This window comes from Prinia subflava, chromosome 15, assembly GCF_021018805.1.
Source record: "Prinia subflava isolate CZ2003 ecotype Zambia chromosome 15, Cam_Psub_1.2, whole genome shotgun sequence".
Classification (NCBI taxonomy): Eukaryota; Metazoa; Chordata; class Aves; order Passeriformes; family Cisticolidae; genus Prinia; species Prinia subflava.
This window is the reverse complement of record NC_086261.1, coordinates 16,810,928-16,822,020: the sequence shown is the minus strand read 5'-3', so window position 1 is coordinate 16,822,020 and position 11,093 is coordinate 16,810,928. Positions and strand designations below refer to the sequence as shown.

Here is an 11,093-nt window from a genome sequence, read left to right as displayed (position 1 = left end):
AGTAAAAACCAGCATCCATTTTAGCAGCAAGTCCTAAGGGAAGATCCAAGTACTTGGCAGCTCCGAGGCATTGTCCGGTGCTACAGCACAGCAGTGTCCCAGAGAGAAAACAGGTTTCCAGTGGGATGGGGAGTTGGCACTGGTGGCCAGAACCTGGCTGGAAAGTCCCACCAGGAGCAAGTGCCCAAAGGAGGAGAGAAAATACTTGGTCCCATCTTAGTGGCTGAGAGAAAGCCAGGCCACGTGTCACAGCCACGGTTGGGAGGACACAGCACAGGGATCCATGGGCAGGGTGCCACCACCTCAGTGTCCATCCTCAGCCAGCACCTGGGGATCGGTCACCTGCAAGCAGGGGTGGGGTAAGATGGGACAGGTGACTGCAGAGGCTCCGGATCCCAATCCCGGTGCCTTCTGATGTCCTCAGCCCAAGGAGATTCCCTCCTGTCCATCCCATGCTGATGCCCATGCCCTTAGCCCCCAGGCACAGCCCAGCTCCAACGAGATGTCTCCCACTGGAGAGACATCTCCAACTGGAGCCCCAGCCCCAAATCCATGAGGAAACCTCTTCCCAAGTTCCAGAGTCTCAGGGACAGCAGATCTTCCCAGTCACTCAAACCAGCAGTTGATGGAACACCACTGGTGTGAAGAGGGCACTGTGGGTTCTGTCACTGGCCAGCCCAACAGCAGGCCCAGGGTAAGGGACAAACCATTCCTGAGACACATCACAGAGCAGAGCCATTCCTCTTTGCACCCACATTCCCTCAAGTCCTCCACTCACGGCACGACCTGTGTGTCCCAAAATGTCCCTGAGGGTCTCTCACCTCCTGTGCCCGCGGGAGAGGTAATCCCGGTTCAGAGAGCAGAGCTGCTGCTCCAGACGGAAGATGCGGAACGCCAGGTACGAGGAGGACACGACCAGGAGACAGATGCTGGCAACAGAGGAACAAGCCAAACACCCAGTTGAGACTGAGACCGACATTCCCAGCGTCCCCCCACCTTCCCTGAGCCCTCGGTGCACTTACAGCACGATGAAGATCTTCAAGAGCTGGTAGTCAGAGGGTCTCAGCTCTGCCACACAGCTCTGCTCCACCTCCAGCTCTTCCTCAGTATTTATTGCACTTTCTGAAAGCAAACTCAAGAGTCAGCAGCACAGCCACACCTGGCTGATGCTCCTGCTCCTCCAGCAACCAGGAAACATCCAATATTCCCCCCTCACGGGCTCAGACCCTGCAGCCAGGAGACCCCAGCCCATCCCCAGGACTGCATTGCTGATTCCCAGCCTAGCCTGCAAGGCAGAATTCCCCTCCATGACAGCAGAGAATGGATGAACACACTTTTATGGAGGTTATCTCCTGGTACCATGTGGAGCAGGGCACAAATCCATGTCCCTCACCCGAAACCAGTGGCTCCTCTGAAGTGAAGGAGCTCTCCTTGGTGCTCAGGCTGCTGACAGAGGTCCGGTGGATGCACTGGTAGTTGGCATCTGGCAGTGACAGTGACAGTGAGGTAGGTGACACCTTCCTCCACTTGCCCTCCGGGACGATCACCTCCTGTGGGAACAGTCCTGGTGAGCCGTGAATGAAACCAGCAGTGCCACAGATATGTGGGACCAGATTCAAACTCAAACCTTACAGCATCTCCATGGAGCACGAGCACATTCAAAATATCATCCTGAGGGAGAACTGGTTCTTCCATGATGGCTCCATGGGAATGCAGGTTCTTACTACCATAGAAGGACCTGCCCTGGGCACCCCACCTGCCCCAAATACCAGCTGCTGCCTCCTCCCACCCCTTGAAGTTCAGGGCAGCCATGGGGAATTCTGCAGCATGCTCCAAACAGGGAAAAAAGTCCCCCCAAAAGACAACAAACCAAGTAGGTGGCAGCTGGCACAGACAGGGGCTCCCCAATAGAGAATTCCCAGGGCTGGAGCTGCCAAAGGGCTGCATCCCACCGAAGCACCAGGAGATGCTGCCAGATCAGCCTGAGTCACTCCCAGTTCAGCTCCTGAAATGAATCTACCCCAGGAATGTCACCAGACCATGGGTGACATGCCACCTGTCACCCTCTGGTGCATCCCAACTGCCACCTCCTGCACCCAGCCCGAGGCTCAGGACCAGCAGCCATGGAGGACACCCTTCTCCAAAGGTGCAGGATGTGGCCCTCCACGTTCCCTGGATCATGCCATGGTTCAGCCCTCTCCCACATCCTACTCATCCCCCAGGTTTTTGGATAACCACATTCCCAGCTGTGAACAGCATCAGCCATCGGGGAGCAGAGTGGCAGCATTTTCCACATCTCTCTGAAGTTTTTCTGTCTGTAAACAGACAGAGTCACTGGCTGTGCTCAGCTGGGTCCTCTTGACCCATCTGCTCCTGCCAAGGCTGGGGATGAGGGTCCCAGGGGACAGGCTGTGATGGCAACAGGCGCATCCTTGCACAACCTTTGGCAGCACCGACAGAAGAACCGGAGCTCTCCCAACACCCTGAGCAGCCACCAGTGTCAAACCCACCAGGGGGACCAGGGGAGCCCTCTCCACCCACAGCATGAGGGCAGGGGGTCTCCTGTCCCCGAGCTGCCCTGACCCTCACCAGTGACACGGAGTCTGGCTCCTCCGACAGCTCCTTCAGACTCAAGCTCTTCTTACTGGAAACCTAGAGGGGGGAAAAGGACCGGGCATTACAGGGCCACCTCTCCCTGCTTCAGCCTCAGGATGGAATTTGGGCTTTTCTGCTGAGATTATGAAGAGCAGCTGCTAGATCTTACAATCACGGGGATTTGGAACATGAGGAAAGGGCACTGCTTCCCATCACCAAAAACCCACAGGGCCATGGGCTTCCACAGACAGGATAAAACATCCAGGTAAAAAAAACAAGGGTACATCTGGGCAGAGCCCAGCACATTTCAAAGAATAAATCCCCCAGTTTGGCAACAGGGCTGAATCACCCAAATTGCTGCTCTGGCACAGCTGGCACACACCATCCTGGGCAGGGCTCCTGCACAGCTCTGCACGTGCTTCAGAGTCAGGGAGAAGAGGTCCCCACAGTCATCCTCTCCAGCTCAAGGGCTAATGGATGTCTTCCCCCACTTAATTTAAATTCTTTTTTAACTTTGTACCATTTTTCCTCCCCTCAAAACTTTAGATCTGGGCAAAAGGCATCAATGTGCAGAGTGGCAGAACTAGTATTACCACCAGATTATAAATAATTCATACCCACGCCCTGAGAGAGAGCAGAAACTCAGGGCTCTGCCTCATCCATGACCCAGAAAAGCCCACGGGGACAGAACGTGCCTGAGGCATGGCTCCTGCCCCTCTTCTCATCCCTTGCTGCAGAGTGAGGATGCTGGGAATTGGAGAGGGCTTTGGGAGCAGTCCAAAGCCTTGGAGGCAGTGCTGAAGAGCTGTGCTCAGCCCAAAGGGCAGGTGCAGAGCCTCAGGGCCATGGGCACACAGTGGGACACACGGTGGGGTACCTGCAGGTGGGTGCAGACTCTCCTCAGGACGTCATAGACGCTGTCACGAGAGATGAGGGATACAAAGATGTACTGCAAGAGAAAGAGACGAGCTGTTGGAGAGATTCCCCCCAGCCAAGTTCAGTTCTCCACAGGCAGGGACAGGCAGAAACGTCATGCCCTTGAATCTCCCCGTTTTCAGGAGCCACGTCTCCCCCACAGGCATTTCCCTGAGGAGTTTCCCTGCTGTTATTTTTGCAGCCTGCTAAAACCTGGACCAGATTTTTTTGGGGCCAGTCTTGCTCAGCTGCTGTTACTACAGCTTTCCCATGCTCAAACCCAGAGGGACACGGCAGCAAATGGTGCCAGGACCTGTGGAAAACATCCCCAGGGATGGAAGGGACACAGGGCCACACTCCCCATGCCTGACACAGAGCCCCTGGGTGATGTGCAGGGCAGCCACACATAGCTGTGAATGCCCAGATCCTGCTCTGTGCCACTCCCTGCTAAAACCCACCTCCCAAATTCCGCAGGAATAACTGCCTCCCAAAATCCTGCAGGAACAACAACCCCCCCGACAGGGACAAGGCAACAGTGCTGGCAGCAGCACCCCAGCAGGCGAGGCCTTGGACACACCACATCAGCTCACTGCAGCCAATAACATCCAACGGGATTTGAAAGCTGCAAACGCAGCGCCGTATCCAAGTTTTCCGCCAGCTCTGGCTGAACGCCAGCCCAAACCCTTTCCCTGCTTGTGTTTAAGGAGTTTAAAGGTTTTACGTGAGCCTGGCAGGGATTTGTCAGGCTTGGCCGAGTTTCACTTGGGCTTTGCTTTGTCCAGGAACAAAGTGAAATTCAGGAACAAAAGCAAAGCTGCGGTGTTTGCCCTGGCTGGCAGCCAGCACAGAGAGCAGCGCTCACTTCCTAACCAGGGATGGGAATCACTCCGTTCACTGCTCTCAAAGCACATCCAGTGTGGAGCTGGGCTTGTGCTGGGTGCTGTTACCTTTCTGCTGGCAGTGGTGGTGATGGCCAGGCCGTTGGGCAGCAGCCGAGCAGTCTTGTGCTTCTTTATCAGCTGCACAGACACCACGGGGATCACGACCTGCGGGCAGGAACACGGGCATGGACACAGCACAAGCATCATCCAGCCAGCCTCCCTAAGACCCACCAGGACTGCCCCCCATGCAAGCCTGGGGAGGGTGAAAAGTAAGGCAGGATGTTATTTTTGGCAGGGTAACTTTGCTGAAGCCTCCAGCTTCTTTCAGGTATTTGTTTAAAGCATCACATATAAATAATTCAGTCCTTCAGCCCAGTTTTAAAGGAAGTCATCTCTCCCCAAGATCCCCGTCAGCCACAAGACTAATGGGGAAACATCAGATTGTAAATCAAGAAGAAAAGCCAAGAGAGATTCAAATCTCGCCCCCCCTAAAACCTTTGATCTCCCTTCAAGCGCCACTGCGGCTGGAAGGGGGTTTTGCATCAGGGAATTTTAAACCAAACCAGTATTTGGTTTCCCCAGGCTGATACTGCAGGTCATCAGAGGGGGAGGCACAGCCGTGCTCCCCTTCCCATTGGAGGCTCCTGTTGGGGATTTTGGTGGTATTTGGGTGCAGGAGGGGATAAGCTGTGGTTACAAGCCCTGAGGGACCAGGGTGAGTGGTGCCCACACTACCTTAATGTCCTTCCCAAAGAGGTTTGCGTAGAAGCAGAGCCAGTTGGGGGAGATGTAAAGCCTTCCCTGGATGAGGATGTCTCTCTGGAGCGCGCAGGAGCAAACTGCAAGGCAGAGAGAGAGCCATGGCAATCCCCGTGCCGATCCTGCCGCCTCCGTGCCCATCCCTCACCCTCCACCCACCTTTCAGCACGCTCTCCTCCGTCGGGATGTCCTTGAACAGCTTGTGGTACTGGGAGTTGTACTTGCTAGCAGCCTGAAAGCAAAGCAGAGCAAAGTTATCCGGTGACCTTGCCAATAAGGAGACCCAAAAATCCCTCTTCTGCAAGAAAACCTCCCTCTGCCCGCACCCTGGACCGGCGCAGGGGGGTCCCCCCGGGCTGGGGACGCGAGCCCCGACGGATTAGAGGGAGGCTGGATGATCCAGCACCCGGCGAAGGCTGCGCCATCCTCCCCGATGAACATTTCCCTTAATATCTACGGAGGCTGCCGAGCCTCGGCGAGGAGCCGCGTTCCTGCCGGGCTCATCTGCAGGCAGTTTCTTTTGCCCAGCGGTTTCTCTCCTCCTCCTCCTCCTCTTCCCTTATCCGGGACACGGTGACAACACTTGCTTTGCGCCCATCGCGCCGCGCCATCCTGCTATTTATATTCCCGGCACCGCTTCAAAGCCCGCCGGCAGCCGCGGCGGGAGGCTCGGCACACCGGCCCTGAAACGCTCCCGCGGCCAAGGCGAAGCTCCCAGGGGCTCCAACGCCTTCCACAAATCCACTCAACCGGTCCCGCTCTGTGCCCCTGCCCCCGGGGTGCTCCCCCGGGATACAGCTGCCCCCCAAACCCCACGGGACGCGGAGAGCGCTGGCACGGCAAGGCTGGCAGAGCCCGGTGCCCGCAGGAACAAGGTCACCTCTGCTCTGCGCACCTTGCCACGGATGAGCCGGGCCCTAAGAGGATCAGGACTCAGCAGCACCTGGAGTGGGTTCAGACACCTCCCAGAGGGATGTGGCGTGGTGGGGGTGCCACGGGGAGTGTTCCAGGAGAACACGGAGGGCATTACCAGCAAGAAACAGCCCCTGGTCCCAGCACAAATCCACTGCTGGCCCTGTCACCCTCCCAGATGCCTCTGAGGAAATCAAAAAATGGTTTTCTCCTCCATTTTCTTCATGGGGAAAGGCAAAATGCCACTTCCTGTCACTCCTTCCTCTTCCAGAGCACCTCTTATTTGTAGATGGACCAAAACCATCTAGTCTGGGCATGATTTGAACAACCAAAAGGGTTCAAATGGACAGAAATTTAACTGCTCTCAGTCAACATTTCCACTTTCTCCTTTGCTCTAGATGGAAAATCCTGGAAGCATTTGCAAGACAGAGCACAGGCCACACAAAACCATCACCAGGTCTCCTGAAATGAAACACAGGAGGCTCTGCCCCACATCAGAAGCTGCCTCCAGCTCCTTCAGCCCACACTTGAGACCCCAGGTGGGCTCCTCCTGGGGCAACAGGCTACAGCACACCAGCCTGGTCATTCCCAAAGGCTCACCACTTCCCGGTGGCATTTCTTGATGTCCTCATCCTTGAGGGCTTCATTCAGGCGGAGGCTGTAAAAGCGATAATCACCAGGTAAGCAAAGAGCCACAGGTCTCTCACCTAAAACACGTGTGCTGCAATATGAGACATGGGAAAATGTAAAGGACTGAGAAGGGAGCCCAGGAAGCCACGTTTTGGGTGTCTCCATGATTTGTCGTGGCTCTGGGCATTGCTTAGGCTCAGTACTGGCTGTACTGGGCTGATCTCTGATGAGGGCCAGTGAAGGCACCAGGACCAAGGCACCTCACACACATCTCAGCTCCAGGGGAAGGAGCCCAGAGCTGGCCTGGCAGCAGCTTAGGAAAGGCTGGGAGCTGGAAATGTGCAGCTTTGGCTGGGGCAAGGATTCCTGAGGGAAAGCAGAGGCAGGAATTTGGGAAAGTGCCTGAGCAGGAGGGTGGACTCAGCTTTGGCTGTGCACAGGGACATCCATCCACATCCATCCCACAGGCAGATAAAAGGACAAACCAGCGAGGCAGCAATACCCTACCAACAACCTCAGCAGGGCTGGGACACCCTCCCTTCCCCCAAACCCCTTCCACCTCCCTGGTTCATACCCACAATATTTCAGAGAGGAAACAAAGTTGGGCCCCCCTGTGCCCTGCCCCAGTTGGCAGGCAGAATTCAGGGCTCGAAGGCAGCAGGAATGCCACAGCAGGAGGGAAAAGAGAGAACACTCAATGCAGACAGACCCTGGGATGCTGCTCCTCACCTGCCGTCGAGGGAATCCAAACTCTTCTGCTTGTGAGACACCTCCAGCTTCTCACGACCGTGCCTGGGCTCGGGGCTCTTCAGGGGAGCTGCCTTCTCATGCATCGGCGTGGCACTGCAAGAAGACACGCGTCAGCCCCCTAGGGAAAGGGGAAAAATGGGTCTGGAGCTGTAAATCTGTTCCCTTCAATGCCAGCCTGCACACAGACCTCAGAATCCGCCGCTCAAGGACAGCAGGAATATTTCTGCTATTTCTCAAGTCACGTGGAGAGGGAAAAAAAAAAGCCATTTTTCTGCCAGGGACTCCCCAGCGCTCACAAAGCAGAGCAGCCAAATTGCTGTGGCTCCCTGGGATAACACCGTCCAAAGCAGAGACTCTTCTCCTTAAGGGCTGGAAGTTGGGATGGGAAAAACCACAGGTCTACGAAACTCCCTGCGGGGATGGATTTCAGCCAGGGTCTGCTCCTCTTGGTCGGCAAAACACCATCTTCCCAGGGCAGAGCCATCACCAGGCAGGTTAGAGCCGGTTATTTACCAAAGGGAATGTTATCACAGGTGCTTATCAGCCACGGCAGGCAAAGTAAACACGGGCCCAGCGCCGAGGGCAGGTTATCAGCTGGCAAGCCACAAAGGTGACACTTCCACCCTCGGCAAACCACCACCGGAGATTGCTGCGGCACTGGCGGCCAAGCAGAGCGCAATCCCGGGGCACCGGTGGCACAGCAGAGCCAGCAAACAGCCACAGAGCCACGGAGGGGAAATTATTCCAGGGAAAGCACTCGGCTCACGAGGCAGGGGGCGGTGGCGGGGCAGGTGGGGCGCCAGCAGGACAGGACGAGCGGCAGCAGGCGGGACAGGCGCGGAGCTGGAGCGCATCCCGGTGCCCGCGGGGATGATGGCAGCGCGGCAGAGCCCGGGCCGAGGAGCCAGCCAAACTCCCTGCACTCCGAGAGCGGCTCCTTCGCCGCCTGTACTTCCCTAGACACGTCCTGCTCCTGCTCCGAGGGGCTCATCTGAAGGAAAACCCATGGAAATAATCCCCCCTGACTCGGGAAGAGCCAGGATAGGGCTGCTGGATCCCAGCTGGATCTCAGCCCAAATGGGATGAGAGCTGAAGCCACGTGAGCTCCCACATCCCCACAGCCTCAGAGCCCTGACCAAAACACTGTCTGGGTGCAAAAGGTGTTTTGCCTGCCTGGCTCCTCAGGCATCCTCTGCCAGGGGATGCCACGCTGCCCTGAAGCTGAAACTCCTATCATGGAGGCACCACAGCCTTCATCTGCCCTTCTCCCATCAGGAAAAGGGACTCTGACCTGATCTGGGGCCTCCTTGTCCAGAGCTCAGCACTCTCTGGCTTCCCTCACGTCATCCCGTAAATCCCCGAGCGCCTGCCCTGCTTAATCCGGGTGAGCGGATTTATCCCCAACCAGCGCTGACACCGAGGGGCACCACACAGGGATCGGGGAGAGGCAACGGCATCAGAACCCCTCCGAGGTCACCAAACACACAGAAATGCCCTCAAATGAGAAAAAACCACAGGCTGGAAAGCACTTGGAAGTGCTGCATCCTTGTTTTCTCTCCCTCTCATGGCCACCATCAGGGACAACTCCTGGGTAAAATGATCCTGGACACAGTGCTGGCAAAGGGATGATCCAGGCAGAGTCTGGGGGTTGTGAGGAGCATCCTCAGCCCCAGCAGGGGCATTGCAGGAGCTGCTTTGTCTCCTCTGTCCAGCTCTTGCTCCATCCTGGCTCCTAGATGGATCAGGGATACAGATCCAGATTTTGGGAGCACAGGATAAGTTTGGGCTGCAGGCAGAGGGAAGTTTCCCTTCCAAAAGGTGCTTCCAGTGCCAGCACAGTGAGGAAAACACTTTCTAGCAGCTCTTACTGTCACCCTCCTGAAAGCATTTGTTCAGCAGGAAGCTGCTGCTGAGGTAAACTCACCATCCCAAGTGTCCCGAGATACAAGTGGAACAAAACCAGTTGGAGTTCAGAGCTCCTGAGAGGAGGCAGAGAGGGTGGGTGTAGAAGTTCCCAGCAAAGCAAAAACAATCCAGAGACCTGGTGGCCCTTTGCCCATTCCTGACATCCCCTCCCCTCCCACACCGACTCCCCGAACCCCCAGGTTTTGCCAGGTGAAACCCGGTGCTTCTCCCTCCCACGGGATCGGCGTCTCCCTTCCCTTACGCGGCGCTGGGATCCAGCCTGGAAAAGGTCCGCTGCGAGCCCCTCCGCCGCTGAGCGCCCTGCGCTGGGTCCCGTCCCCGCTGCCGGAGCAGCGCACGGCGAGGCGGGGGCGAGCCCAGCACCGATCCCGCCTCGCAGCGCGCCCCGGGGCTCACGGGCGGGGGCAGGCACCGGCGAGCGGGCGGCCGCGGCCCCAGCGAGCCCGGGCGGGATTCGGCGAGCTGCCCTTGGTCCCGGCGTCCAAGGTCATTTCAGTCCCGCGTGTCGGAGCTGGAGCGGAGCCACCCCGGGATGCTGGAGGGGAACGGCCGGAGCCGAGCGGCGCTGGCAGGAGAGAATGAGGCGCGACGTCAAGGCCGGAGGGAGCCCCGCGCGTCCCTCCCGCGATGTCCCCGGTGTTCCCCGCCCCGGGAACCGGCGGGTCACGGCCAGGACAGAGCCGAGCCCCGGTCCGGGATGTCCGCAGCGCCCGGGGCGCTGGGTCTCTCCGGGAGCCGCTCCGAGCGCCCCGCGGCACGGAGGGAGCACGCAGGGAGCTGACCCCGACCCGCGGGGCTGTGCGGCCACGCTGGGACTGTGGGTCTCGGCCACCCCCGGGCCGCGCCCGGGGCAGCCCCGGCGCAGATCGCATCCCCGCCCACGCTCGGAGCCCCTCAGGCGAAGCCGGCGGGTCCCCGGCAGGCAGCGGCGGGACTGCTCCCCGGCCCGGCCCGGCCCTGTCCGGTCCGTCTCTTCAGGAAATGGGTGAGGGGGTGTCGGTGTTTCCGCGCTCCCCTCAACGCGGCGCCGCCGGCCGGGACAGGCCGAGGGGCAGCACCGGTTCCGCGGGGGCGGCGGGCGGGACGTGTCCCCGGCACCCTCCGGCCCCGAGCCCCCTCCCGGTCCCAACCCCCCTCAGTCCGGGGTCTCCCCTCAGCCCCGGAGCCCCCCGAGCCCCCCCGATACCTGCGCGGGGCCCCGCGCGCCCCGGCCTCCTCGCGCCGCCACGGCGCCCGCCCATTGGCCGCCCGTCGCCGCGTCCCGCCCCCTTCCGCCCGCCCATTGACGGCATGCCGCCGAGCCCCGCCCCTTCCGCCCGCCCATTGGCCGCGTGCCTCCGAGCCCCGCCCCTTCCGCCCGCCCATTGGCTGCATGCCGCTGTGCCCCGTCCCCTCCCGCCCGCCCATTGGCCGCATGCCGCAAAGCCCCGCCCCTTCCCCCTGCCCATTGGCCTCATGCTGCCAAGCCCCGCCCCTTCCCGCCTGCCCATTGGCCACGCACCTCCCAGCCCCGCTCCCGCCACACTGAGCACCACCTCCCGCCCCCACAGGCCCCGCCCACACTGTGAGGGCCGGAGCCTGGCGGGGTCCCAGCCCTTAAACGGGCCGCGGCACAGCCTCTTAAAGGGGCCGCGCTGCGGGCGAGCTCCGGCGTTCCCCAGCCCCGAGCTGCTCTCAGGCCCCGCGGGAAGGACCCCTGTGCTCTCGGGGGAAACCGGCCTGGAT

The 11,093-nt window shown here is 59.3% G+C and overlaps 1 protein-coding gene across 5 annotated transcripts; it reads right to left on the bottom strand.

Annotated features, from left to right (window-relative positions):
- Positions 1 to 2: 2 nt before the first annotated feature.
- Positions 3 to 10,642, bottom strand: GRAMD2A (GRAM domain containing 2A). 5 transcript variants are annotated; one of them, XM_063412698.1, is made up of 13 exons: positions 10,555 to 10,642; positions 9,610 to 9,933; positions 7,422 to 7,535; positions 6,663 to 6,720; positions 5,310 to 5,382; positions 5,127 to 5,230; positions 4,458 to 4,556; positions 3,473 to 3,544; positions 2,590 to 2,652; positions 1,394 to 1,550; positions 1,023 to 1,122; positions 822 to 929; positions 3 to 342 (listed from the first exon to the last, which is right to left on the bottom strand). In XM_063412698.1, exons 3-13 carry the CDS (start codon positions 7,523 to 7,525, stop codon positions 339 to 341), a joined length of 942 nt encoding a protein of 313 aa, XP_063268768.1. In that variant the 5' UTR covers positions 7,526 to 7,535; positions 9,610 to 9,933; positions 10,555 to 10,642; the 3' UTR covers positions 3 to 338. The 5 variants fall into 5 exon arrangements, with proteins under 5 accessions (XP_063268768.1, XP_063268770.1, XP_063268769.1 ...); XM_063412700.1 differs by lacking the exon at positions 10,555 to 10,642 and adding an exon at positions 9,367 to 9,421 and having other exon boundaries at positions 9,610 to 10,460; XM_063412699.1 differs by lacking the exon at positions 10,555 to 10,642 and having other exon boundaries at positions 7,422 to 7,560; positions 9,610 to 10,460.
- Between the last annotated feature and the right edge of the window lie 451 nt (positions 10,643 to 11,093).